Source organism: Aethalodelphis obliquidens, unplaced genomic scaffold (genome assembly GCF_003676395.1).
Source record: "Aethalodelphis obliquidens isolate GAN/ISIS:26980383/991018 unplaced genomic scaffold, ASM367639v1 scaffold26, whole genome shotgun sequence".
In the NCBI taxonomy this organism is placed as follows: Eukaryota; Metazoa; Chordata; class Mammalia; order Artiodactyla; family Delphinidae; genus Aethalodelphis; species Aethalodelphis obliquidens.
Window position 1 is genome coordinate 6424556 of NW_020837970.1, and position 24106 is coordinate 6448661.

The 24106-nt window shown below is 41.9% G+C and overlaps 1 protein-coding gene across 1 annotated transcript; it reads left to right on the top strand.

Moving 5' to 3' along the window:
* The first annotated feature begins 2482 nt into the window (after positions 1-2482).
* Positions 2483-20894, top strand: CCNB2 (cyclin B2). Its single transcript, XM_027123170.1, has 9 exons — positions 2483-2685; positions 5210-5338; positions 5444-5557; positions 10905-11075; positions 11737-11895; positions 13633-13869; positions 15250-15390; positions 19387-19497; positions 20616-20894. Exons 1-9 carry the CDS (start codon positions 2662-2664, stop codon positions 20724-20726), a joined length of 1197 nt encoding a protein of 398 aa, XP_026978971.1. The 5' UTR covers positions 2483-2661; the 3' UTR covers positions 20727-20894.
* Positions 20895-24106: the final 3212 nt, after the last annotated feature.

Consider the following 24106-nt stretch of genomic DNA (forward strand, 5'->3'; position numbering starts at 1 on the left):
CCCCCTCAAATCATAGCCTAACAAAGTTTGAAACCTTATTTTATTTAATATTTTTTTGACATCCCTTTCTAGGGAGTACCTTAAAAGTGTAAGCATCTGAAATAAAATATTTTTATATTTATGCATAAAAAAAGTAGTTTGCGAAGTTTGGTGCTGGAGATTTCTTGCTGGATTATGCTCTTTGGTCGGGTAGACCAGTTGAAGTCAATAGCAATCAAATCGAGACATTAATTGAGAACAATCAACGTTATACCATGTGGGAGATAGCAGACATACTCAAAATATACAAATCAAGCATTGAAAATCATTTGCATATGTTCATCGATTTGATGTTTGGGTTAAGGGAAAAAAACCTTCTTGACCGCATTTCCACACGTGATTCTCTACTTAAATGTAATGAAAACGTTCCGTTTTTAAAACAAAATGTGATGGGTGATGAGAAGTGGATACCGTACAGGGACTTCCCTGGTGGCACAGTGGTTAAGAATCCACCTGCCAATGCAGGGGACACGGGTTCGGGCCCTGATCTGGGAAGATCCCACATGCTGCGGAGCAACTAAGCCCGTGAGCCACAACTACTGAGCCCGCGTGTCGCAACTACTGAAGCCCACGCACCTAGAGCCTGAGCTCTGCAACATGAGAAGCCACCGCAATGAGGAGCCTGTGCACCGCAACGAAGAGTAGCTCCCACTCGCCACAACTAGAGAAAGCCCACGTGCAGCAACGAAGACCAAACGCAGCCATAAATAAATAAATTAATTAATTAATTAAAAAAAAAAGTGGATACCGTACAATAATGTGGAATGGAAGAGATCATGGGCAAGTGAAATGAACCACCACCAACCACACCAAAGGCCGGTGTTCATCCAAAGAAGGTGATGGTGTGTATATGGTCGGATTGGAAGGGAGTCCTCTATCATGAGCTCCTTCCAGAAAACCAAACGATTAATTCCAACAAGTACTGCTTCCAGTTAGACCAATCGAAAGCAGCACTCGATGAAAAGCATCCAGAATTAGTCAACAGAAAACGCAGAATCTTCCATCAGGATAATGCAAGACTGCATGTTTCTTTGATGACCAGGCAAAAACTGTTAACAGATTGGCTGGGAAGTTCTGATTCATCCACTGTATTCACCAGAATTGCACCTTCAGATTTCCATTTATTTTGGTCTTTACAATATTCTCTTAATGGAAAAAATTTCAACTGCCTGGAAGACTGTAAAAGGCACCTGGAACAGTTCTTTGCTCAAAAAGATAACACGTTTTGGGAAGATGGAATTACGAAGTTGCCTGAAAAATGGCAGAAGATAGTGGAACAAAAGGGTGAATACGTTGTTCAATAAAGTTCTAGGTGAAAATGAAAAAAGTGTCTTTTATTTTTACTTAAAAACCAGGCACTTTTTGGCCAACCCAATACTTTCCCTTCCCAATACTTCTTCACTGAATATCTAATTTTTAGTTATAGGACAATGGATACACTAACATCTTCCCATGCCACGTAGTAGCTGCAATTATTTGTTTTACTAAAGAGCAGGTTTAGAAATGTTAGATCAAGGGAAGGAATTTAATTCAGATCACTTCATTTAAGGGTCATTAGTACCCCAGTAACAGAGAGAGAAACCATTTTTTAGAGTAGAGCAGGAGTGATGGGAAAACTTGCTCAAATTGTTAGATGGAGCCTATCATCAGAAGTCATTTCACTACCTTTACTGTGGGCCTTGGACCCTTTCCTTTCCTCTCTCCTTTCCCATTCCTCTCACTTTGTCTTTCCTCTTTTCTGGTCTTAACGCGAGCCTCTCACCCTGCTGCCCAAGGCTGGATCACACTTGTCTTTCTCATTTTAAAATCTTTTGCTCATCATAAGATAATTTATTCGACGAATATTTATTGAGCCCGATCACAACCCACACGAAACAATGTGCTAGGTGCCGGCAACACAATGGAGAGCTTACATGAATCACGAGTCACACAAATTGCATTTATCATTTTTTTCCCCCTCTCCTAGGAATCTTAGCTTCTGAATAAACACCACAATTTCCATTCCTTAAGCACACGTTTGAGTCTCAACCACCTAACACAGTGCAGCCCTAAACCAACCAGAGGCGCCTGTTCCCCAACCCAGGCAGGCCAACCCTACCTAAACTCGAACGCGAAATTTCCGGAAGAGAAATAATGGTCAGAAATGGCATTTCCAGGGTGTTCCTTAGGACCAACTTCCGCCCACCCAGTACAAACGTAGACATCCGTAATCCGTAGACATCCGTTGACATCCTCGTCAAAATTCAGACAAGGCGTCCTACGTCTGCTTTCCCAACGAGGTATTTCATTTTTGTTTATTTTAGGGCCGAGATTTTTAAAAAGACAGTAGGCAGGAAAAATACCGGTTGTTATGACAACCAAACGGGTCTGGATAATTCAGCCAATCAGCCTACGGGAATGTCTCCTACTTAGCCAATGGGAAGAGGGCGCCGTACGTAGGGCCGCCCAATGGGGGCGCGAGCGGCGCGGTATTTGAATCCTGGAACTCGGCGACTTCACGAAGATTCCCAGCGGTGCGGGCTCGGAGGGCAGTCCTAACGGCGCCGGGGAAGCTAGTGCTCTCTGTTTCCAGTCCGCGTCCCTCCCTGGGCCGGGCTGCCACTCTTGCCTGTCCCGTCCCTCATGGCGCTGCTCCGACGCCCGACGGTGAGTGGGCCGGCGACCCCCAGCGCAGGCCTGGGCCCCGGCCGCGCAGCGCCCTCGGCCGCCTCGCTTCTCTCTCTCCTCCGCTCCGAGCTTCTTCGTCCCAACCTGCGCCGCTTTCCCCTTCTTGCGGGCGGCCCGGGCCCTGCGGCCTGTCCTATCCGCTCCGACCGGCTTCTCCCCGCCTCGCTTCCGCTCCTCCGGGTCCCGGCTCCTGGCCTGGCCGTCCCTGCGCTGGGGTGGGGGAAGTGTGGGAAAGCGCCTCGGGGGTGGCAGTTGTCAAGTGAGCCCCCGGAGCACTGGGCCTAGGACGCGGCGAGCGATCCCCGAGGGCGCTTTGTTGTTAGAGAGTTACAGCTTCTTGGGGTTTCCTTCCTCTCTTCTCAAACTCCTTGCCAGCTAAGGGATCCGTGGTGAGGGTAGGGAGATGGACTGAAGAAATTCCGCAGCCTGTGAAGTGTTCTAATGTTTGATCAAGCAACAGCTGTGGTTGTTTTTCAGGTGTTTTCACTTCTCTTTTATTAGTTTCCTATTTATTTCTGCACACGAAGTGTTACAAGGCTAAGTTCACTAATGTATGCGTTTGTCCCTTTAAAAAAGTAATTTCTTTACTCAAGTGCAATAGAGATTTTGCATATAATTTGGAGCAATATGGCAGACTGAGAGAAGGGTCCAAATTCATTTATTTCGTCTTTGCAAAAAACAAAGTGTTAATGGTATTTTGGATTTTTTTCTGTGGGTTTGAATTGTACCTGGATCTACTTTTTTCTTTGCTGAAAAATAGAGGGCACTGACACACCTGAGCTCCATTCGCCTGGCTGTAGGGTTGTTAAAAGCTGGGGATTTCCCCTTCCAGATGGCTTAATTTAGATTACCAGGCTTCAACCCATAAGAATTGAACTTTGAAACACTTTTTAAACATCTCAGGAACTGCTGGAAAAATTGAACAGTGTGACTTTTGAGAATCCTAATAATAATAAGTTGATTACACTCGGTATTTAATTGTAACCCTTTTATGAATCTGAGTCAAATTGATAAGTAATTTTTGTCTAATCTATCCCATCGGGTGCTTTCATAGTCAAATTCTGTCTATTCAGGTAAGGCTTGAGTTTTTCCCTGCCCCTCTGTCTATCCTGGTAGGTCCATTCAAACCCCCTGTTGGGAAATTTTTTAAGATTAAGACCCCCCCCCCCCCAATTTTCCGGGATAGTACATGCTGTTTTTTTTCTCATGAAATGTTTATCACATATAATCAAATAAACTTTTTTGTGTGAATTGTTTTTACTAACAAGTTTTGTTTCTAAGGACATTCTGTCTAAAGCAGGTTAAGGTCAACTAACAATTTTTTTTTTTTCGGTATGTGGGCCTCTCACTGCCGTGGCCTCTCCCATTGCGGAGCACAGGTTCCAGACGCGCAGGCTCAGCGGCCATGGCTCACGGGCCCAGCCGCTCCGCGGGATGTGGGATCTTCCTGGACCCGGGCACGAACCCGTGTCCCCTGCATTGGCAGGCGGACTCTCAACCACTGCGCCACCAGGGAAGCCCAACTAACAATTTTTATTTCATACAATTCAAACTTTCAATTTGAGATAAAACTATTTTACCCACGAAAACTATTTTCTTTCTAAATATTCCTAATAAAATAGAGAGTACATGCTATGGCACCCTCATGGCTAAAAAGCTGTATCTCTAAAGATCTTGTCTACCTGAGTACTTCTTATTTCTAGCATGGCATAAGAATTAAAGCTAGTTTAGGTTTTAAACATCTGGTTTTTAAACAGCTTTTTTTTTTTTTTAAAGCAGAAACCACACTTTAAAAAAAAATTTTTTTATTTAGTTTATTTATTTATTTTTGGCTGCGTTGGGTCTTCATTGCTGTGCGCGGCATTTCTCTAGTTGTGCCGAGCGGGGGCTACTCTTCATTGCGGTGCGCAGGCTTCTCGTTGCGGTGGCTTCTCTTGTTGTGGAGCACGGGCTCTAGGCGCGCAGGCTTCAGTAGTTGTGCTCCGCGGGCTCTAGAGCGCAGGCTCGGTAGTTGTGGCGCATGGGCTTAGTTGCTCCGCGGCATGTGGGATCTTCCCGGACCAGGGCTCGGACCCGTGTCCCCTGCATTGGCAGGCGGATTCTTAACCACTGTGCCACCTGGGAAGCCCAAAACAGCTTTTTAGTATTGTGTCTTAATTGCACTTGTTACTCTTCTCTGTCAAGGAAATTTTTTAAATAGATGCCATTAATATCCAGGGATCTCTGACAAATGATGTGGGTACCATATGAGAAATGATCACTTATCTGTGAAGCTCTTAGTGGGATTTTTTAAAAATAGATAAGGTGGAGTGATTTGCCTAATTTAGAGTGATGTTATAAATCACAAATAGTATTTTTAGACTTCCTAAAATGTACCTTTTCCCTCTCGCAGATAGATCTCAGCATATTCACCTTTCCTGAATCAATTCTGACACTAGCAAAGTATTGTAAATGATCTCAACTCTTCAGTAATTTTTTTCCTTTTTTTTTTTTTTTTTTTTAGGTGTCCACTGATTTGGAGAATACTGACACGGGAGTTAATTCTAAACCTAAAAGCCATGTGACTATCAGGCGGGCAGTTTTAGAAGAAATTGGAAATCGAGTTACCATCAGAGCCACACAAGTAACTAAGGTAACAACTGTGAGAACTGTACCTGCACACCCTAGGCTGATTCTGTAGAGCACTGAGGGGCAACACTGGCCCTCTTGCCCTATTCACATTTCTTTTCCCTTTTAGAAAGCTCAGAACACTAAAGTACCTGTTCCACCCACCAAAACAACAAATGTCAACAAGCACCTGAAACCTACTGCTTCTGTGAAACCAGTGCAGATGGAAGTGTTGGCTCCAAAGGTAGGAAGTTCTGAATTTACAAACATACTTAACGAAGTAGGCTGTTTGGGGCTAGGATATAAGGGTACCTTTACTGTCAGTGCAACTTTTTTTTTTTTTTTTTTTTTTGCGGTACGCGGGCCTCTCACTGTTGTGGTCTCTCCCGTTGCGGAGCACAGGCTCCGGACGCGCAGGCTCAGCGGCCATGGCTCCCGGGCCCAGCGGCTCCGCGGCATGTGGGATCTTCCTGGATTGGGGCATGAACCCGTGTCCCCTGCATCGGCAGGCGGACTCTCAACCACTGCGCCACCAGGGAAGCCCCTCAGTGCAACTTTTGAAGAACAGTGATAGCTAGAGCTCTACTTTAAAACAACAGTGTAGAAAATGAACATACACATCTTTTCAGTGATGGTACCTTAATATAATATTATGACCTTGAATAACAAAGTTAACTACCTTAATACCCAAATAAATTTAGTGATCTCAGAGGAAAATTTGGTAGGTTTTATTAAAATAACTCACTATAAGAATGAACTTGTCCATGAAGATGGTGGAAGCTTACAATTCTGAGACCTTCACTCATGGAAGAACAAAGTAATGCCAAACTTCTGTGTTGATAGATTGTAGTCTCCGTGACTGGGTAGCTCAACTGAAGTTAGAATGCTAATGGACCCACTGGCCTGTTCATCTTCCACCATGTTCTAGTTCATGCATGCTCTCATTCATAGATTACACACATTCATATAATTACAATGAAGCAAGCACTGTTGTAGGTGCTGAGAATACAACAATGACCACTTCATACTTTCTAGCTCAAAATATTTATATATTATTGTATGTTTGAAATTAAAAACATTGAATATGTTTGAGAAACAGGTGAGTACTTACTATACACATCCAATTGTGTTAAGGCTGATAAAGAGACATCTTGCCTTGAGGAGACTTATCCAGAAGGGGCATCTGTACCCGAAAATTAGATATATAATCCGAGGGCATGCTGCTAGGTGCCCATGGGCAATGGATGACTGAATGCAGGGTGCATCTAAAGGAGGGAGAGAATCTTGAGGGATGGAGTGGTCTGGGGAAACTTCCTGGAGTAAGTGGGATTTTTAAGGATAGGAAGAAGCTGATAGGAAGGGGCACCTTTTGGGGGAACAAAGCAGCAATAGGAATCAAGGCACCAAAAAGGGAATAGGCCTATAAATTATGTCCTTTGGGGCAAAGAGTCAGCAAGTCTAAATTGGGTCAGATGGTTTGTGTGAGGAAACAGGAAAAAAGTTGGGAAGAAGGTTGCAGCTGGATTTGAAGGCCTTGGAATTTGGATTTTATCCCATTAGGCAGTGAGGAACCTGTGGAATGTTTTGAGGAGGAGAGACCTGATGTAAGCAGTGCAGGGTGGCCATGGAAGGGACGTTAATTAGGTGGTACTGCAGTTTTCTAAGCAAGGGCTGATGGGTGTCATGAACGAGCCCATATCTCCCCTAAGTGGACATCCACATACCAGTATCTATACGGGTGCCAAGAAACAACCTCAAATGTGTTGGGATGTACCAGAACTCCTTTCAGACACATCATCCTGTATTCAGAAGGAATTCTTTGGCTATGTTGCTTGGAGTGGAGGAGTGAGAAGCTTAAGCACTTGAGTATTTAAGGAACCATTTATGGAATAAATTAATAAAATATAGGAAATTCAGGAGATTGAGGTAGCTTTGGGGAAGGTGTCTCATTTGGATTTAGACTTGTTGAGGTAACAGAGAGACAGCCAATGGGAAATGCATTTGGAAATGGGCCAGCAATATCTGAAGGAGAGGGCTCCAGCCATTCACAGGTATTTGCAGAAGCTTATTATCATGCAATTTTTGGAGAAAACTGTTTTTTGCTGACTCATGAGGCTTTGGCAGACTGAGTAGTTTGAAGGAAGGAAGAAGGCTTTTTACTAGCCTCTTGTTTGGTGGGTACTGGGGAAACAAGGTGAGTGAACCACTGACTGTCCCCAGGAAGCTCCCAGTCAAGTCGAGAATGTCAGAGTGAAAGCATGCACTATAATACCCTGTAGCAGAGGTAGATGCAAGCTTAGGAGATGTACTGGGGAGTGGCAGCTAGAAATTCTGATGAGGTTTTAGATTTACAGATTTGATTGAAACACTAAATTTGGTGATAGTCATTATTCAACTATAAGAATCTTTTATGGGCTAACTTTCCCTAAAACAAAAACTATATATAAAAGAAAACGAGCACAATTATTCATATTTAAAAAAAAATAGGGTGCCTTTTATTTTTAATTACACAAGAAACATGCATAAATAAGCAAGACAATACAGAAATAGAGTACATAGAATAAAGGGTCAGTTCATTTTAACTATTCTCCCTACCCCCAAAATTCCACTCCACTGCATTCCCTAAAGCTAATCATGGTAACTGATTTTGCCTTTCCACAACTGAGTATGCTTTTGTACACACGTGTACACAGTCATTGCTATAAATCATGAACTGTCTGTTTGGAATCAACAGTTTTTCTTGGAGTCCTTCCTTATTGCACTTAATTGACATTGTTTATCTATTATAAATTTAGTAAATAAAGGAATTTTGTGTTTTACCAAAACTTGTGTAAATACCTATATATTTGCATATTCATATTAATCCGTTCTCTTAACAGACCCGACTCATTAAATGTTGGTGCTAGGAGAACTTCAGTAGCCTTTACTCACAGTCTACCCATCTTTTACCAAAGAGCAGGTTCTCAAGTTCAGCAAAATCTGACAGCTTTATTGTTTTTATTACTACTTTTCAGTTGTCTCTGACAACCCACAGGGCTCATTCATTAATCTAATTTGAAGGTTTTTGTTCTAGAACCACTTTTGTAATGGGTAACTAGCTGATGAGTTTTTTTTTTTACCTTTGCATGCAGCAGACTCTGGACAGGATTGCACAGTTGGCCCACAGGGCTTAGGCTATAATCTGTACAGGGAAGCGGGATCTTAGAAAGGATTTCAGAATAATTAGATTATGTTGGAGTCCAAAAGGAATGCTTTCAATAAATTCTAAATTAAGGCCCAGAGCAATTATCCTTGTCTCATCCTGGTGGCCTTAGATATGGCTAAACTCAGATATACTTCTGCGTAGACACAGGTAAACATTTCAAGCTGCTAAGGCAGTCTGAAGCACATGAAGATAACCTCTGCCTTCTTAGGCTTTCTGGTACTGATTGCCCTCCCTGGGGAGAGTGATGATGCTTATTCTTAAAAAAGGTAACCTTAAACTGAAGCTACATGGGCTTATTAAAATGCACATCTGATTCTAATTACTCTTGCTCAGTTTCTTCAGTGGGTTCACTTACATTCAAATAAAATCTAAACTCCTTAGCTAAGTTGTGCTCACCTTCCCAGCCCATTTCTGTCACCTCACGCACTACCTTCTGCCGTCCCAAATCAACATGCAGTTCCCAGACTTGCCTTTTTTTTTAAAGATGTCACTTTTTTTTTGTTGTTGTTGTTGTTGTTGGGGGTAGGAGTTAATTAATTAATTAATTTTTGCTGTGTTGGGTCTTCGTTTCTGTGCAAGGGCTTTCTCTAGTTGTGGCAAGTGGGGGCCACTCTTCATCGCAGTGCGCGGGCCTCACTATCACTCTTGTTGCGGAGCACAGGCTCCAGACGCGCAGGCTCAGTAGTTGTGGCCCACGGGCCCAGTTGCTCCGCGGCATGTGGGATCTTCCCAGACCAGGGCTCGAACCTGTGTCCCCTGCATTGGCAGGCAGATTGTCAACCACTGCACCACCAGGGAAGCCCCCAGACTTGCCTTTATTTCTTGGCTTCCCCTGGGATTTTGTGCTTGTGTACCTTTGCCTACTCATTTTCCTTGAGGTCCTACCGTCTCTGGTAACCTCACTAGGTTTCTCCCTGGTACCCCAGGTAGCTCTTCTTATTCCTTCTAACAGTTCTTAAATTCTTGAGTAGATGAGGTATACCTGTATACCTCTTGCTCACCTAGCCCTTCCTCAGTTTAAGACCTTTGGTTTAAGAGGGAAGGGCATGTTTTGAATTGCTGTCTATCTATCTATCTATATATATAGTTACTGTTTTCTTCTTCTCTAAGACTGGAAACTATAATCATTGAGCTTTAATGTAAATTAAAATTGTTTATTATACTGCCTTCTCTTTCCTTCTGTATTTTATTACTTTAATACATATTCTTATAGCCTTGCAGTCCTAGGCTATACTTTGAGAAGTACCTCTTATTCTTTAAAAAAGTAATTGTTTATGCTTCATTACTAAATGCTTGTTTAAACTTCATAAAATTTTAATTTGTGTGATTTTTATAAATAATCACCCAGTCAGCATAAGAAAATAAAATACTGGGTGTATACTTGCTCAGTCTTTGCTTCCTCCTTCTGTTTTATTCATAGGCTGGAATGTGCTTTCCTGCTTTTGTGTTGCCAATTTCTCAATTTAGAATAAATTGGTTCATGAGAAGAAAACATTACACTTGCACAAGGGGCTACTGCTAAAGTGAACTATCAGCTCTAGGAATCTCTGAACCCAGGTGTCTAACTTTCTTTCACTCAGTAAATATTTGCTGTGTCAGGGATGACATAGGTATTTGAGATACCTTAGTGGACAAAATCAGTTTGAATAAATGTAAGGTTATAAAGCTTACATTCTGGTAGAGGTAGACAGAAAATAATATACATCATATATAAATAAACTCTATAATATATTAGGAGGTTATCGATTCTTTGGGGAAAAACACAGTAAAAGAGATGAAGCATATGTGTGGGGGGAATAGAAGGCAGATGGTAATTTTAAATAGGACAGACCTAATTGAGAAGATAACACTTAAGCAAAACTTGAAGAAGGTGAGGGAATTATCCATGTGGATACAGGGACAAGAGGCTTCTGGGAAGAGAGAGACTGCTTGAGGTGAGGGAGACCTGGCCAGGAGGCTGGAGAGAAGCAAACCCGGGCCCCCTGCACTGGGAGCGTGGAGTCTTAACCACTGTGCCACAAGGGAAGTCCCCTAGAGTGTTTTTTTTAACATTTTTATTGGAGTATAATTGCTTTACAATGGTGTGTTAGTTTCTGCTTTATAACAAAGTGAATCAGTTATACATATACATATATCCCCATATCTCCTCCCTCTTGCACCTCCCTCCCTCCCACCCCCTAGAGTGTTTTTAAACAGGGGAGTATATCTCCAAAAACTTCATCCCCTACATCTTGAATTATTCACCTCTTACTCTGAAATATATTTGTTTTGGCTTTATCATTTATAAAAATGCATATGATACTTTTAAACCAGTTGGCCCTGCTTGTATTTGTGATCAAGGCTACTCCTAAGGTAGTGATACATACACTTTCATTTGTGGGTGTAGGGTCCCTCTCCCACACCTGTGGATATCTCCATGAAGGAAGAGAACCTCTGCCAAGCTTTCTCTGATGCCTTGCTCTGCAAAATTGAGGATATTGATACTGAAGACTGGGAGAACCCTCAGCTCTGCAGCGACTATGTTAAGGATATCTATCAGTATCTAAGGCAGCTTGAGGTGAGTGGGCCTTTGTGTTTTGGTTGTACAGCAGTGTGGAATTTACCACATAGCTGGGAAGGAAATGAGGTCAGCTTTTTTTCTTAACTTATTTTTTTTAATTTATTTTATTTAATTAATTAATTTATTTTTGGCTGCATTGGGCCTGCTGTGCACGGGCTTTCTCTAGTTGCAGCAAGCGGGGGCTACTCTTCGTTGCAGTGCGTGGGCTTCTCATTGCAGTGGCTTCTCTTGTTGCAGAGCATGGGCTTTAGGTGTGCGGGCTTCAGTAGTTGTGGCACGCGGGCTCAGTAGTTGTGGCTCGCGGGCTCTAGAGCACAGGCTCAGTAGTTGTGGCTCACGGGCTTAGTTGCTCCGCGGCATGTGGGATCTTCCTGGACCAGGGCTCAAACCTGTGTCCCATGCACTGGGAGGTGGATTCTTAGCCACTGCGCCACCAGGGAAGTCCCTAAAATTTATTTTTCATTGAAGTATAGTTGAATTACAATGTTGTGTTAATTACTGCTGTATAGCAAAGTGACTCAGTTATAGATATATGTATTCTTTTTGATATTCTTTTACATATGGTTTATCACAGGATATTGAATATAGTTCCTTGTGCTACAGTAGGACCTTGTTGTTTATTGAGGTCAGCTTTTTAAACTTTTAACTCCACCTACAGGTTCTACAATCCATAAATCCACATTTTTTAGATGGAAGAGATATAAACGGACGCATGCGTGCCATCCTGGTGGATTGGCTGGTGCAAGTCCACTCCAAGTTTAGGCTGCTGCAGGAAACTCTGTACATGTGCGTCGCCATCATGGACCGATTTTTACAGGTAAGGGACTTCATGCAGCTCAGTGAACTTTGCATTTATGCACTGCCAAGGTGTGGTGCCTCTGAAGAAAAAACCAAAAGCCAATTAGATGCCAAAGAACTTCAAGTGCTAGAAAAGGAAGTAGTCCAAGTGTGTCAAACCTCTGGTGATGCTGACCAACGCTGGGCATTTCTGTTAGGTCAGCCTGCTGAAAAGTGCTCAGGGGAGATGCTGCCTTGCCGCAATCATTCATCGGAGGAGATAAACCATCAGATGGTCTGAAAGTCCATCTGAAGCCTGTGGTGCCTTTGGAGGCTGGTTCTCCAGGCCCACTTGCACAGTTTCCATAGTTCAGTACTCTTTGGTGCTAAGCTTCCTCATCTGAAAAATGAGAGTTTGGCTAGAGGACTTAACAGTTTCCAGCCGGCTGTGGCATTGAATCGGTGTAGAAGAGGCAGGAGGCAGACTTTTTACAAGGGGTTGGAGGTATGTGTGGGGAGTGTACTCAGTGTGAGGCTTAAAGTAAAGAGGGAGGTAAGAAATTAACCCGAGAAGCGTAGTGATCATCAAAATATTTCTCAACTGGTAATGTAAGAACACTGAGCAGTTAGAAGAAATGCCAGACATTAACCACTGGTGCGTTGTCTACCAAATGGGTAGCCCTTCAGATAAGGCTTTATTTATTTAAAGTCAACATTTATAATACAGGTGTAGGTCAAGCCCAAACCATCCAGTAATAATTGTGTTGATAAGACTGACCCTGAGATACTGCAAAATGCTAAGTAATCATAGAGTCATTAGTTTTTTGTTTTGTTTTGTTTTGTCTTTGTGGTACGCGGGCCTCTCACTACTGTGGCCTCTCCCGTTGCGGAGCACAGGCTCCGGATGCGCAGGCTCAGCAGCCGTGGCTCACGGGCCCAGCCGCTCCGCGGCATGTGGGATGTTCCCGGACCGGGGCACGAACCCGTGTCCCCTGCATCGGCAGGCGGACTCTCAACCACCGTGCCACCAGGGAAGCCCGAGTCAGTGGTTTTTATTATACAATCCTCACTGGATACGAAAGCACTGTTATATTTTTGGTAGATTTTCAATATTGAGAGTTGAAGCAAAAAAACACAAATTCCTAGTTTAAAAAGAAAAGAAAGTTAAGGGAAACACTTATCCTCTAGGCTGAGATTTTCTCTGACCCTGAAGCATCTTTGGAAGGTTCTTCAGGCTGAATAATGAGTGTACTTTTGGTGAGGATTAAGGAGACACTTAAGGCACTTCCTCAGCCCTAGTCATCCATTAAATTCCTGCTTTTTTGCTTGGCCTCATCCTGATTCAGACCATGCTGAGTGCCATATTGGGGCTTCCCCAGACACTCAAGCCAGGATGATGGGGGTGGAGCAGTGCCTGGGAGCTTGGTTGTCAGTCAGCAATTGACTGATCTTGGGCTGATGTATGCATCTTTTCTCAGTCCATCTATTTCTAAGTGGGGTAAAAAATATGTACTTCCTAGGTTTTTTGTGAGGATTCGATGAGATGATTGTTTGAATCTTAGCACTGTGCCTGGCACATAGCAAGCACTCCATGATAGACAGCTCCTGTGAGCCATGGTGGTGCCTGTGATCAACACTCAGCTTCCTGTGCCCTTAAGAGGGGTGTGAGCAGAGACAACGTGCTCTTCTTCAGGACTTGGTTTCCTCTTACTTTCTTCCACCCAGAGCCCCCATCCTCTTGTTAGTTAAGACTTTTGACACACTCTTCTTCAATTAGGTTCAGCCAGTCTCTCGTAAGAAGCTTCAACTGGTTGGGATTACAGCTCTGCTCTTGGCTTCCAAGTATGAGGAGATGTTTTCTCCAAATATTGAAGACTTCGTTTACATCACAGACAATGCTTACACCAGTTCTCAGATTCGAGAAATGGAAACTCTAATTTTGAAAGAACTGAAATTTGAGTTGGGTCGACCTTTACCACTACATTTCTTAAGGCGGGCATCAAAAGCCGGAGAGGTAAGTGCCTCCAATTCCATAGGAGACTTTATTTTGCTGTTTGTTGTCTCATCCCAGAAACACTGACCCAATTAAAGGAAAACTCATGAATTTATAGGATGCATCTTTTAGATAAGTCCTAACACTTATCAGTTCTTTTTTTTTAAATTTTTTATTAAAGTAGAGTTACAGTGTTGTGTTAAATACTGCTGTACAGCAAAGTGACTTTTTTTTTTGAGCCCTATTTCTTTTTTTTAATTATTTTTAAAAATTGAAGTGTAGTTGATTTACAGTGTATTAGTTTCTGGTGTACAGCAAAGTGACTCAGTTATACATACATATATACATTCTTCTTCATATTCTTTTCCATGATGATTTATTACAGGATATTGAATATAGTTCCCTGTGCTATACAGTAGGACCTTGTTGTTTATCATTCTACATGTAATAATTTGCATCTGCTAGTCTCAAACTCCCAATACTTCCCTCCCCCTTGGCAACCACAAGTCTCTACTCTATGTCTGTGAGTCTGTTTCTGTTTTATAGATAAGTTCATTTGTGTCACGTTTTAGATTCCACATGTAAGTGGTATCATATGTTTGTCTTTCTGACTTACTTTGCTTAGTATGATAATATCTAGGTCCATCCATGTAGCTGCAAATTGCATTATTTCATTCTTTTTTATGGCCGAGTAATATTCCATTGTATATATGTACCACATCTTCTTTATCCATTCATCTGTTGATGGACATTTAGGTTGTTTCCATGTCTTGGTAATTGTAAATAGTTGAGCTCTATTTCTTAAGGGAAGAGAGTTAAGGGGCTGAACATTGACATATGAATTCGTTTCTGAGGGCTGCCATAACACAGTACCCCAAACTGGGTGGCTTACAATAGAAATATATTGTTTCTCAGTTCTGGAGGCTAAAATCTGAAATCAAGGTCTTGGCAGTGCTGGTTCCTTTTGAGGGCTGTGAAAGAAGGATCTGTTCTAGGCCCTGGGCCTTTTCACATGGTCTTCTCCTCATGTGTCTCTTTCTCTTCACGTGGCGTTTTTTTTTTTTTTTTTTTTTTTTTTTTTTACATCTTAATTGGAGCATAATTGCTTTACAATGGTGTGTTAGTTTCTGCTTTATAACAAAGTGAATCAGTTATACATATACATATGTTGCCATATCTCTAGATGCAAGAGGGAAGAGATATGGGAACTTATCAGTTCTTAAAAGACTTCATGTTCTGTGTTTGTAACATACTGTGGAATAGAGCAGTGCCTGGGAAGGAAAAGTGAGTGAAGTGGATTTGAGTTCCTAGATCTTTTTTTTTTAGAGTTTCTAGATCTTCACCCAGAATTTTGCAAGAGAGTCATAACAGCCATGCTTCTTACCATCTGTTCTTTCATAGGTTGATGTTGAACAGCACACTTTAGCCAAATACTTGATGGAACTGACTCTCATTGACTACGACATGGTGCATTATCACCCTTCTAAGGTGGCAGCAGCCGCTTCCTGCCTGTCCCAGAAGGTTCTAGGCCATGGAAAATGGGTAAGTGTTGAATTTAAGAAGAAATTAATTAGCTGTATTTTAGGGACTCTAGACACAAAAGGCGTTAGCATTTGTCACACACTATCCTTGAAGCAGTTGCTAAAAGGCCACAGGCTTAAAAGAGCTGCTTGGAATGATGCAGGCATAACCTAGGTGACAACACCATGGTACACAAACATATTACAGAGTCGTAAAGAATGAGGAAGACCACTAAGAACTGATACGCTAAGATTTCTGGGATATTTTGTTAAGTGAAACAAGCAAGTTGTCAAGCACATAAGACAAAACAGGGCCGAGGCCTGACCTGGTTTACCCGGTAAAGATGAAATGAGCCACTTTGAGGTTCATAAAATTAGCCAGGGATGTCAGCTCCTGCCTGGGTTCTTGTTTCACACACCAAAAAGGATAACAGTGAAACAAAAGGGGCCACTGGCTGCAGTGCGAGTCAGAGGATCGCTTCTGTGGATGGGCCCATTCTGCACTGCCACTAAGCAGTTTTAGAGTCTGTATCTGTAGCCCACAGGCAGCAGAGCAAACACCCCAGCAGAGCCCAGGAGGTGATAAGGAGTGGTCTCATTACAGCCTCCTACCCAGAAGAGATAGGGAAGTGAGTGGGAGACGGCTTGGAGGCGGCCCCCTCGCCTGCTACCCCATCATGTTCCAGGAGGATCACAAAGCACTTTGCCAGGACAGATCAATGTGGTTCAGGCCTTTGTCTGCATGGCCTATGTGGTGGATATGTGTAAGAATGCCAGGGCATCGTGGTGGACCTTTTCCTCTACACAGTATGTAGAGTTTACATTTTATGTAAGAAAGAATGGGAGTAAGAGAGAGAGGATATGTATCTGTGCTTATGTATTTGCTAATTTTTCAAAAAATACAAGAAGAATAGACCAGAAACTAATGAAGATGGATACCTCAGGGTAGGTATCAGGGTAGAAGGTTGAGGATAGGAGCAGAACTTCCGGTTGTAATTTTTTATTAACTTGTATACAGTGTAATGTAACTTTTTTGACTTTTGAACAATATGAATGTTCTATGCAAACCCGAAACTGGAATTAAGCAAAAACAATGTCACTATATATTCAAAGTGGTAACAGATCAGAGGGAAGAATTAATTCCCGTAACTGTTGAACACAGCACTCCGACTGTGCATTTTTAGTGGGATGTGAAATTAAAACAAAGGACCAAAAAAGGTAACATACTTAAAGTTTACTTAAGAGGTTTACTAGTCTGTTTCTAGGTTAATAGTGGTCTGTTATTATAATCCTGGAACTATTTTTATTGTAGGATAAAGCAAAGATTCGTGTATTAAGGACTAAAATTTTCACTGTAAGAAGATAAAATATTGTTAACAATTAAAAACAAAGGAAAACCCTATAATATTCAGTCTGTTTTAGAAAGATCAATAAATTCATAATGAAAGGCCCAGAAACAATGACAACCCAGTAGCAATGAAGATACCTAGTGCTCACATCTTGCATACTCAGTGCCATGACATACTCGGAACTAGGGCTCCTTCAAGAAATAGCTGATTTCAGGGCTGTGGCAGGGGAAGTACAAGATGAGCCTAGATCAGTTTGTAACAGGTAGCAAGCAAATTCTCAGAGATCAATGGGGTCACATCAAAAGGACATAGAAACTGGCTTGAAAGGGCTCCTTCTGACTAAAGTTGAGCATTAAAAAGAATTGTGACAGTAATAGATTATAATGCATTAAAAAATGCATGAGCCCATAATGATAAGAAAGGAAGGTAGGGAGGGAGGGACTTAAAAAAAAATCAGTAGAATGCCAGCTAATTAAAGTAGAAACAGTGGTAGAGATAGAAATCCACTATTTTTAAACCCCTAGTGTAACAATTGATTCAAGCAAGGATCGTCAATTGATGCTTATAGCATTAAGTAAAATAACTTGGGCAAACAAGATTCACATTGTTCTCAAAATATCACCCCACAGATGTGTAGTATTTTTTGTGGTACGCGGGCCTCTCACTGTTGGGGGCCTCTCCCGTTGCGGAGCACAGGCTCCGGACGCGCAGGCTCAGCGGCCATGGCTCACGGGCCCATTCGCTCCGCGGCATCCTCCCGGACCGGGGCACGAACCCACGTCCCCTTGCATCGGCAGGCGGACCTTCAACCACTGTGCCACCAGGGAAGCCCGATGTGTAGTATTTCTGAAGAAAAACTGTACCTTTGTGATGGAGACGTCTGGCGGTTACTACCTTGACCCAGTGATTGAGCTTGGTATCACCAGTGGTGAGACTACCTGACTTTACCTGCCTTCTGGTGTAATAGGAAGTATGCATTATCGCCTAAATAGAATTCATGTCCAAAATGTTGGACATGAATCCAGTCATCATGAAACACAGACAAATCCAGAATGAGACGTTCTCAAAGTAACTGACCTGGATCCTTCAAAAAAATCAATGTCATTTAAAGCCAAGAAAATGGGAGTTTTAAAGACTAAAGACAACAACAACCAAATGTACTGTCTGTACCTTGATTGGACCCTGGATGTAAAAAGAAAAATCTATAAAAGATATTTTTGCAACAATTGCAGAAATTTGAATATTGACTATATATTAGATGATATTATGGAACTGTTGATGTTTCTTATGTGATAAAGGTATTGTAGCTAGGGAGGAAAATACTTTTTAGGAGATGCTTTAGGAGAAACATTTAGAAGTGATGTGTCATGGCGTCTGCAACTCACTTTCAAATGGTCCAGATGTTTGATGGCTTCAAAAATCTCACACAACTTTTGCTGAACCATTTGAAAGCGAGTTGCAGACACCATGAGTGAGAGAGAGAAAGAGAAAGAGGAGAGAAAAAGTGGCAAAATATTAAGAACTGATGAATCTGCACAAAGAATATACAGATGTTCATTATCTTATTCTTTCAGTTTTTCTATAGATTTGAAAATTTTTGATATAAAAATTGAAGGCAAAAAGGCCACTGGTAACATCTATGGCACATGCTCTTGGTACCAATGGCTTATTTTCGCCAAATTACTCTAAGAGGTGCTTCCTTGGCCCTAAACCTATTAACTATAGGCCTCCCTGTTTCCTGGCAATTGATTTCAAAATACCAGTGGTTGTGCATTACATCAGGATTCACTCCTGCTTAGTTCTTTTTTCCTTTCAACTGTTTTAGGATTAAGGTTATATCGTGGTTTATTTTCCCAATTATATTATGCATTTGAAAGGGGTGTGTTTTAGCTTTTAGAATTTTATCACAAATCTGAAATAAAGTCAGGTTACATATCTTCATACAAAGTAAGTCATGTTATCAATCAACAGCTGTCCTTTTGCTTGAATTTTGGTCTCTGGGAGGCTGGGCCACGAGGCTGGGTGTAGATGCTTCTCTGAGTGCTCTGTGTTCTCTAGTGCTTAACTACACAGGGCCCGACAGGAGAGTGCTGCTGGGAGGTCTTCGTTCTTCTGGGTTTGGTAGCTTAGATTGCTGCTTACGGGCCAGTTTATTTCTTAATCCTGAACCCCTTTCCCTGACCGACAATACAGATGTCTGTGCTCTCGAGCTCCCTACCAGCCACTGCCAGGCAGGGCTTTAACGAGGGGACTGAGATGTGCTAGACCCCGATCTCTGTAAACCCTTTGTTGGGTTTGTTTATACTCTGCCTCACTTTCCTTCCCCTTTCAGTGTGGTGACAGAGGCAAGCATGAAAGCTTTGTTACTTGAAGTACCCTACTTAAACATATACAACCTTCTTTAAAACATCATTATTTGGGACCCTCTCCATTTGATTTAGCTGAGAGCTATGTAACGTCTTAATTTAGTCCTGCTCCGAGCCAGAGTCATCCTGCATTTACTGGCTGCTTTGCTGGTACCATGGTAGTGGTTGGGGCTGAGACTGACTTTCCAGCAGGTAAGAATATTTTTTATAGCTTTTACGTAAGTAATGTCAGCATGTGTAAGATGTGCTCTCCTAAAGAAGTGGAGGCTTTATCTTGCTTCTTCTGTTTGCGTTGTGTTCCAGAACTTAAAGCAGCAGTATTACACTGGATACACAGAGAACGAAGTATTGGAAGTCATGCAGCACATGGCCAAAAATGTAGTGAAAGTAAATGAAAAGTTAACGAAATTCATCGTAAGTACTCTTTCCTAAGCTGTTCAAAGCGCTGGATTATGGGTTTGGGGTATGAGAGGATGTATGTGTGTTTGCATTTTCATGTAAATATTTTGGCATGTGTGAGAGTCTGTTTTAGCACAAACTCTTTATATTTTTCTAGTACAGCTGGGGATGGAGCATACGCACAAATCCCAAGAACTGACTTTCTTTAAAATAAGGTAGACAGGCTCGCTATGTCCAGGCCCAAGCAGCTGTTCAATGTATTATCCATGCTTCACCCGGCATCCTGGGTAGGGTGCACAGCAAGCAGGGAAGGCTGGCCGGCATGCAGGAGTCCAGCTTAAGTGGCCCTGTGGAAGGCTTGGGTGTTCGGGTGACATCATTCAGGGCCTTTGTCCAGCACCTTTTAGGACAATGACTGAGAGGCACCTGAACAGCCAGCATGGTGAAGCAGTCCATTCAGGAAGCATCCTGGGAGCTTGGAGTCTGTCTCTGTGTGGCCGACCTGAGTGGAGAAACAAGAGGAGAGGGGGTGCTACCCTGTGCTTGGTATCACCAGTGGTGAGACTACCTGTGCTTGTGTGAGGCCAAATATCAGAGCTCACCACGGGTCTGACAGAGAGCAAGGCATTTGTACCAAGTGTCCTCACGGCCTGATTTGCTTCCTTACTTGTAGTTTCAGCATTATTTAGCACACCGTGGAAGTGTCATGTTTTCAGTCCTGAGAGTATCATCTGGGATCTAAGCACTAGTTGCCGCTCACTTTTATGGCCAGTTACTGCTCCCAGTGCTGGCAAATCCGTTATGTCCTGATGGCACTTAGGTATGACAAACACAGCTCCCACCTCCCACCCCTCTGGGAGCTCATGAGAGAAAGCCTGCTCTTTGGACCTTGAAACCATCACCTGTGCTACCAGCTGGGTTTTATCGACCACTAGGCATGGCAGGAAATTGTCAAGCACAACACATCATGCCCTAGAGCACTGGCTTCAGTGATTTGGCATCATCATACCCTTTGAAGACTGTGGGTCTGGCCCTTTGATACTTGTAAATTAGACTAGGAATAAGGTGTAAGTTTTGGGGTGGCGGGGCGGTGGTGCTCCTGATGTGTGCTTAATCACAGATGACTTCTGCAGGCCATCAAGAATAAGTATGCCAGCAGCAAACTCCTGAAGATCAGCACGACTCCCCAGCTGAACTCAAAAACCATCCAAGAGCTTGCCTCACCTCTGCTGGGACGGTCCTAGGCTGCCGAGGCCCTCAGGGAAGAGTGCTTCGTCTGTGCACTTTGTCTTGCTGATTTGGAACTCCTGACTTTATATATAGTCCTCTGGTCTATTTCATGAAACCTTTTCTCAGACTGATTTTCTAAATGTATATTGAGGAAAAATAAAGCTGTTGATTTTCTTAAGGTATCCTATGTGTGTCTATTTGGGTATTCTATACTGAAGAAATCAATAGAAGCTTGTTTGACTAATTTCTTTTTGAGCTATTATGATTGTAGTATGTCAATTATTGCCCTGATGGCTTGGGGAAAGACCTTACCATTCTCGGAGAAAACTACAACTTGGCTTCAGTGAACGCTCACCCATTCCTAAAGATTGGTTCATTATATAAAATTTAAAATGGGAGGATGACCATAACATTCCCTTTCTAGAACCTGCGTTAACTATTTTCTAATTCCTATACAGGAACACCTGGCCCACAAGGTTGATGGCTTCCAGAAGTAACCCTCATAATGTGTTTCACTCCAAGGCATGGTTGAGACCAGGAATAGCAGTGCTAAGGGGCCACAGCTGGAAAAAGGAAGCAGGCCTGTGACATCCTGTTAAAGGTGAAACTTGGAATGCTTTTTCCTGTTGTTCTAAGTACGTTATGGTTTATTTTATTTTTTGAATTTTATTTATTTTTTTATACAGCAGGTTCTTATTAGTTATGCATTTAATACATATTAGTGTATATATGTCAATCGCAATTCATCACACCAACATTATGGTTTATTTTAATTTTTTTGGTGGGCATTAGAAAACTGTTAAATGTAATCAAAGAGGGAATGCATTCTCAGTCTCCAACCACTAACCTAAAAAAAAAAAAAAAACACACAGAAAAACCATGAAATAAATGAGTCTCTTAGAGCAACGACTGCCCAAACTACTAGTTCAACAAGAAGTTAACTGGTTTTTTGAGGGAAAGGAGTTAGTCAGATACATTTGGGAAACGCTGCAAACTCATGTAAGATTTATAAAGGCTGAGAAGCTTTGCAGTAAACTCATTTAATGCAGTGTTTCCCCAACCTAGAGTGTGGTAAAAGCTGCCTTCTACGTGACTGAGGTCCCCAGGTGCCTGGCTCTGTGACTCGGCTGTGGCGTGTGACTGCCCCATCCCGGAGGAGAGCCTGGCTCCAGTGAGGCCTGGGCAGGCCAGGGCTGCCTGACTAGTAAAACTTTTAAGTTTCGAGCATGGAGAGGAACTGGGTGTCTTTATATGTTAAATCCTAGTATAAAGTCTTATAAATATCCCTTGTTGAGTTAGTGAAGCTTGTTCCCATGGCAGCCTTAGACCAACTTAGTCACAAGTGTGAATGGTAACGAAGTGAGAGCATGAGAGGGAGCTTTCCTGGCTCTGAAAAGCAGTTATTTCCCAGGGACGCTTGAGCTCCAACTTCTCATCAAGAAAGGATGGGTTTTGCAGGCATATTCCAAAGACATTTTATAGCTTCTTTATTACATGTTTTGCTTAGTTAAATATTAAATACCCTGACTCAGGAAATTCATACTTCCAGGATGTCATTAAAAAAAAAAGACCTTTAAGATACTTATCTGCCAAGCAGGCACCTAAACTAATGTGTTATAAATGTGAAATAAGTTGTGAAAGTAGAAATCATAGTATCATAAAAACACTGAAATTAGAAAATGAGACGACGTAACCCCAGTATTTGAAGAGCACAAACTCTAAAGCTGGGTTGCTTGGGTTTAAGTCTACTTAGCAGCTGTGTGACCTCTGTGCTTGTTTCTGTGTCTGTAAAATGGGGCTAAGAGCGTCTGCCTCAGAGTGTTGTACTCAAGTATGTTAAGCACAGTATCTGGAGGTGCTTGAATGCTAGTGGCTATTATTTTAAGGAGGTTGATGGTCTTGGGAAGAGATGGACTCTGGGCATTCAAAGATACATCAGAATTCTTTTTTGTTTTTTAAAATTTTATTGAAGTATAGTTGATTTACAATGTTGTGTTAATTTCTGCTGTACGGCAAAGTGATTCAGTTATACATATATACATTCTTTGTTTAATATTCTTTTCCATTATGGTTTATCATAAGATACTGAATATAGTTCTTTGTGCTATACAGTAGGACCTTGTTTATCTATCCATTCCATATATAATAGCTTACATCTGCTTAATCCCAACCTCACTCCATCCCTCCCCCAATCCCCTCCCCCTTGGCAACCACAAGTCTGTTCTCTATGTCCGTGAGTCTGTTTCTGTTTCATAGATAGGTTCATTTGTGTCATATTTTAGATTCCACATATAAGTGATATCATATGGTATTTGTCTTTCTGACTTCACTTAGTATGATAATCTCTAGTTGCATCCATGTTGCTGCAAATGGCAGTATTTCGTTCTTTTTTATGGCCGAGTAGTATTCCATTGTATATATGTACCACATCTTCTTTATCATCTGTCTGTGAACATTTAGGTTGTTTCCACAGTGCTGCTATGAACATACGGGTGCATGTATCTTTTTGAACTATGGTTTTCTCTGGATATATGCACAGGAGTGGGATTGCTGGATCATATGGCAACTCTAGTTTTCTAAGGAACCTCCATACTGTTTTCCATAGTGGCTGCACCAATTTACATTCCCACCAACAGTGTAGAAGGGTTCCCTTTTCTCCATACCCTCTCCAGCATTTGTTATTTGTAGAGTTTTTAATGATGGCCATTCTGACTGGTGTGAGGTGGTACTTCATTATAGTTTTGATTTGCATTTCTCTAATAACTAGCAGTGTTGAGCATCTTTTCATGTGCCTGTTGGCCATCTGTATATCTTCTTTGGAGGAATGTCTATTAAGGTCTGCCCATTTTTTGATTGGGCTGTTATTTTGTTGAGTTGTATGAGGTGTTTGTATATTTTGGAAATTAAGCCCTGTTGGTCACATCATTTACAAATATTCTGTAGGTTGTCTTTTTTTTTTTTAATGGTTTCTTTTGCTGTGCAAAAGCTCGTAAGTTTGATTAGGTCCCATTTGTTTATTTTTGCTTTTATTTCTATTGCCTTGGGAGACTGACCTAAGAAAACACTGGTACGATTTATGTCAGAGAATGTTTTGCCTATGTTCTCTTCTAGGAGTTTTACGGTGTCATGTCTTATGTTTAAGTCTTTAAGCCACCTTGAGTTTATTTTTATATATGGTGAGAGGGTGTGTTATAACTTCATTGATTTGCATGTGGCTGTCCAACTTTCCCAACACCACTTGCTGAAGAGACTGTCTTTTTCCCATTGTCTATTCTTGCCTCCTTTGTCGAAGATTAATTGACTGTGTGGGTTTATTTCTGGGCTCTCTATTCTGTTCCATTGATCCTTATATCTGTTTTTGTGCCAATCCATGCTGTTTTGATTACTGTAGCTT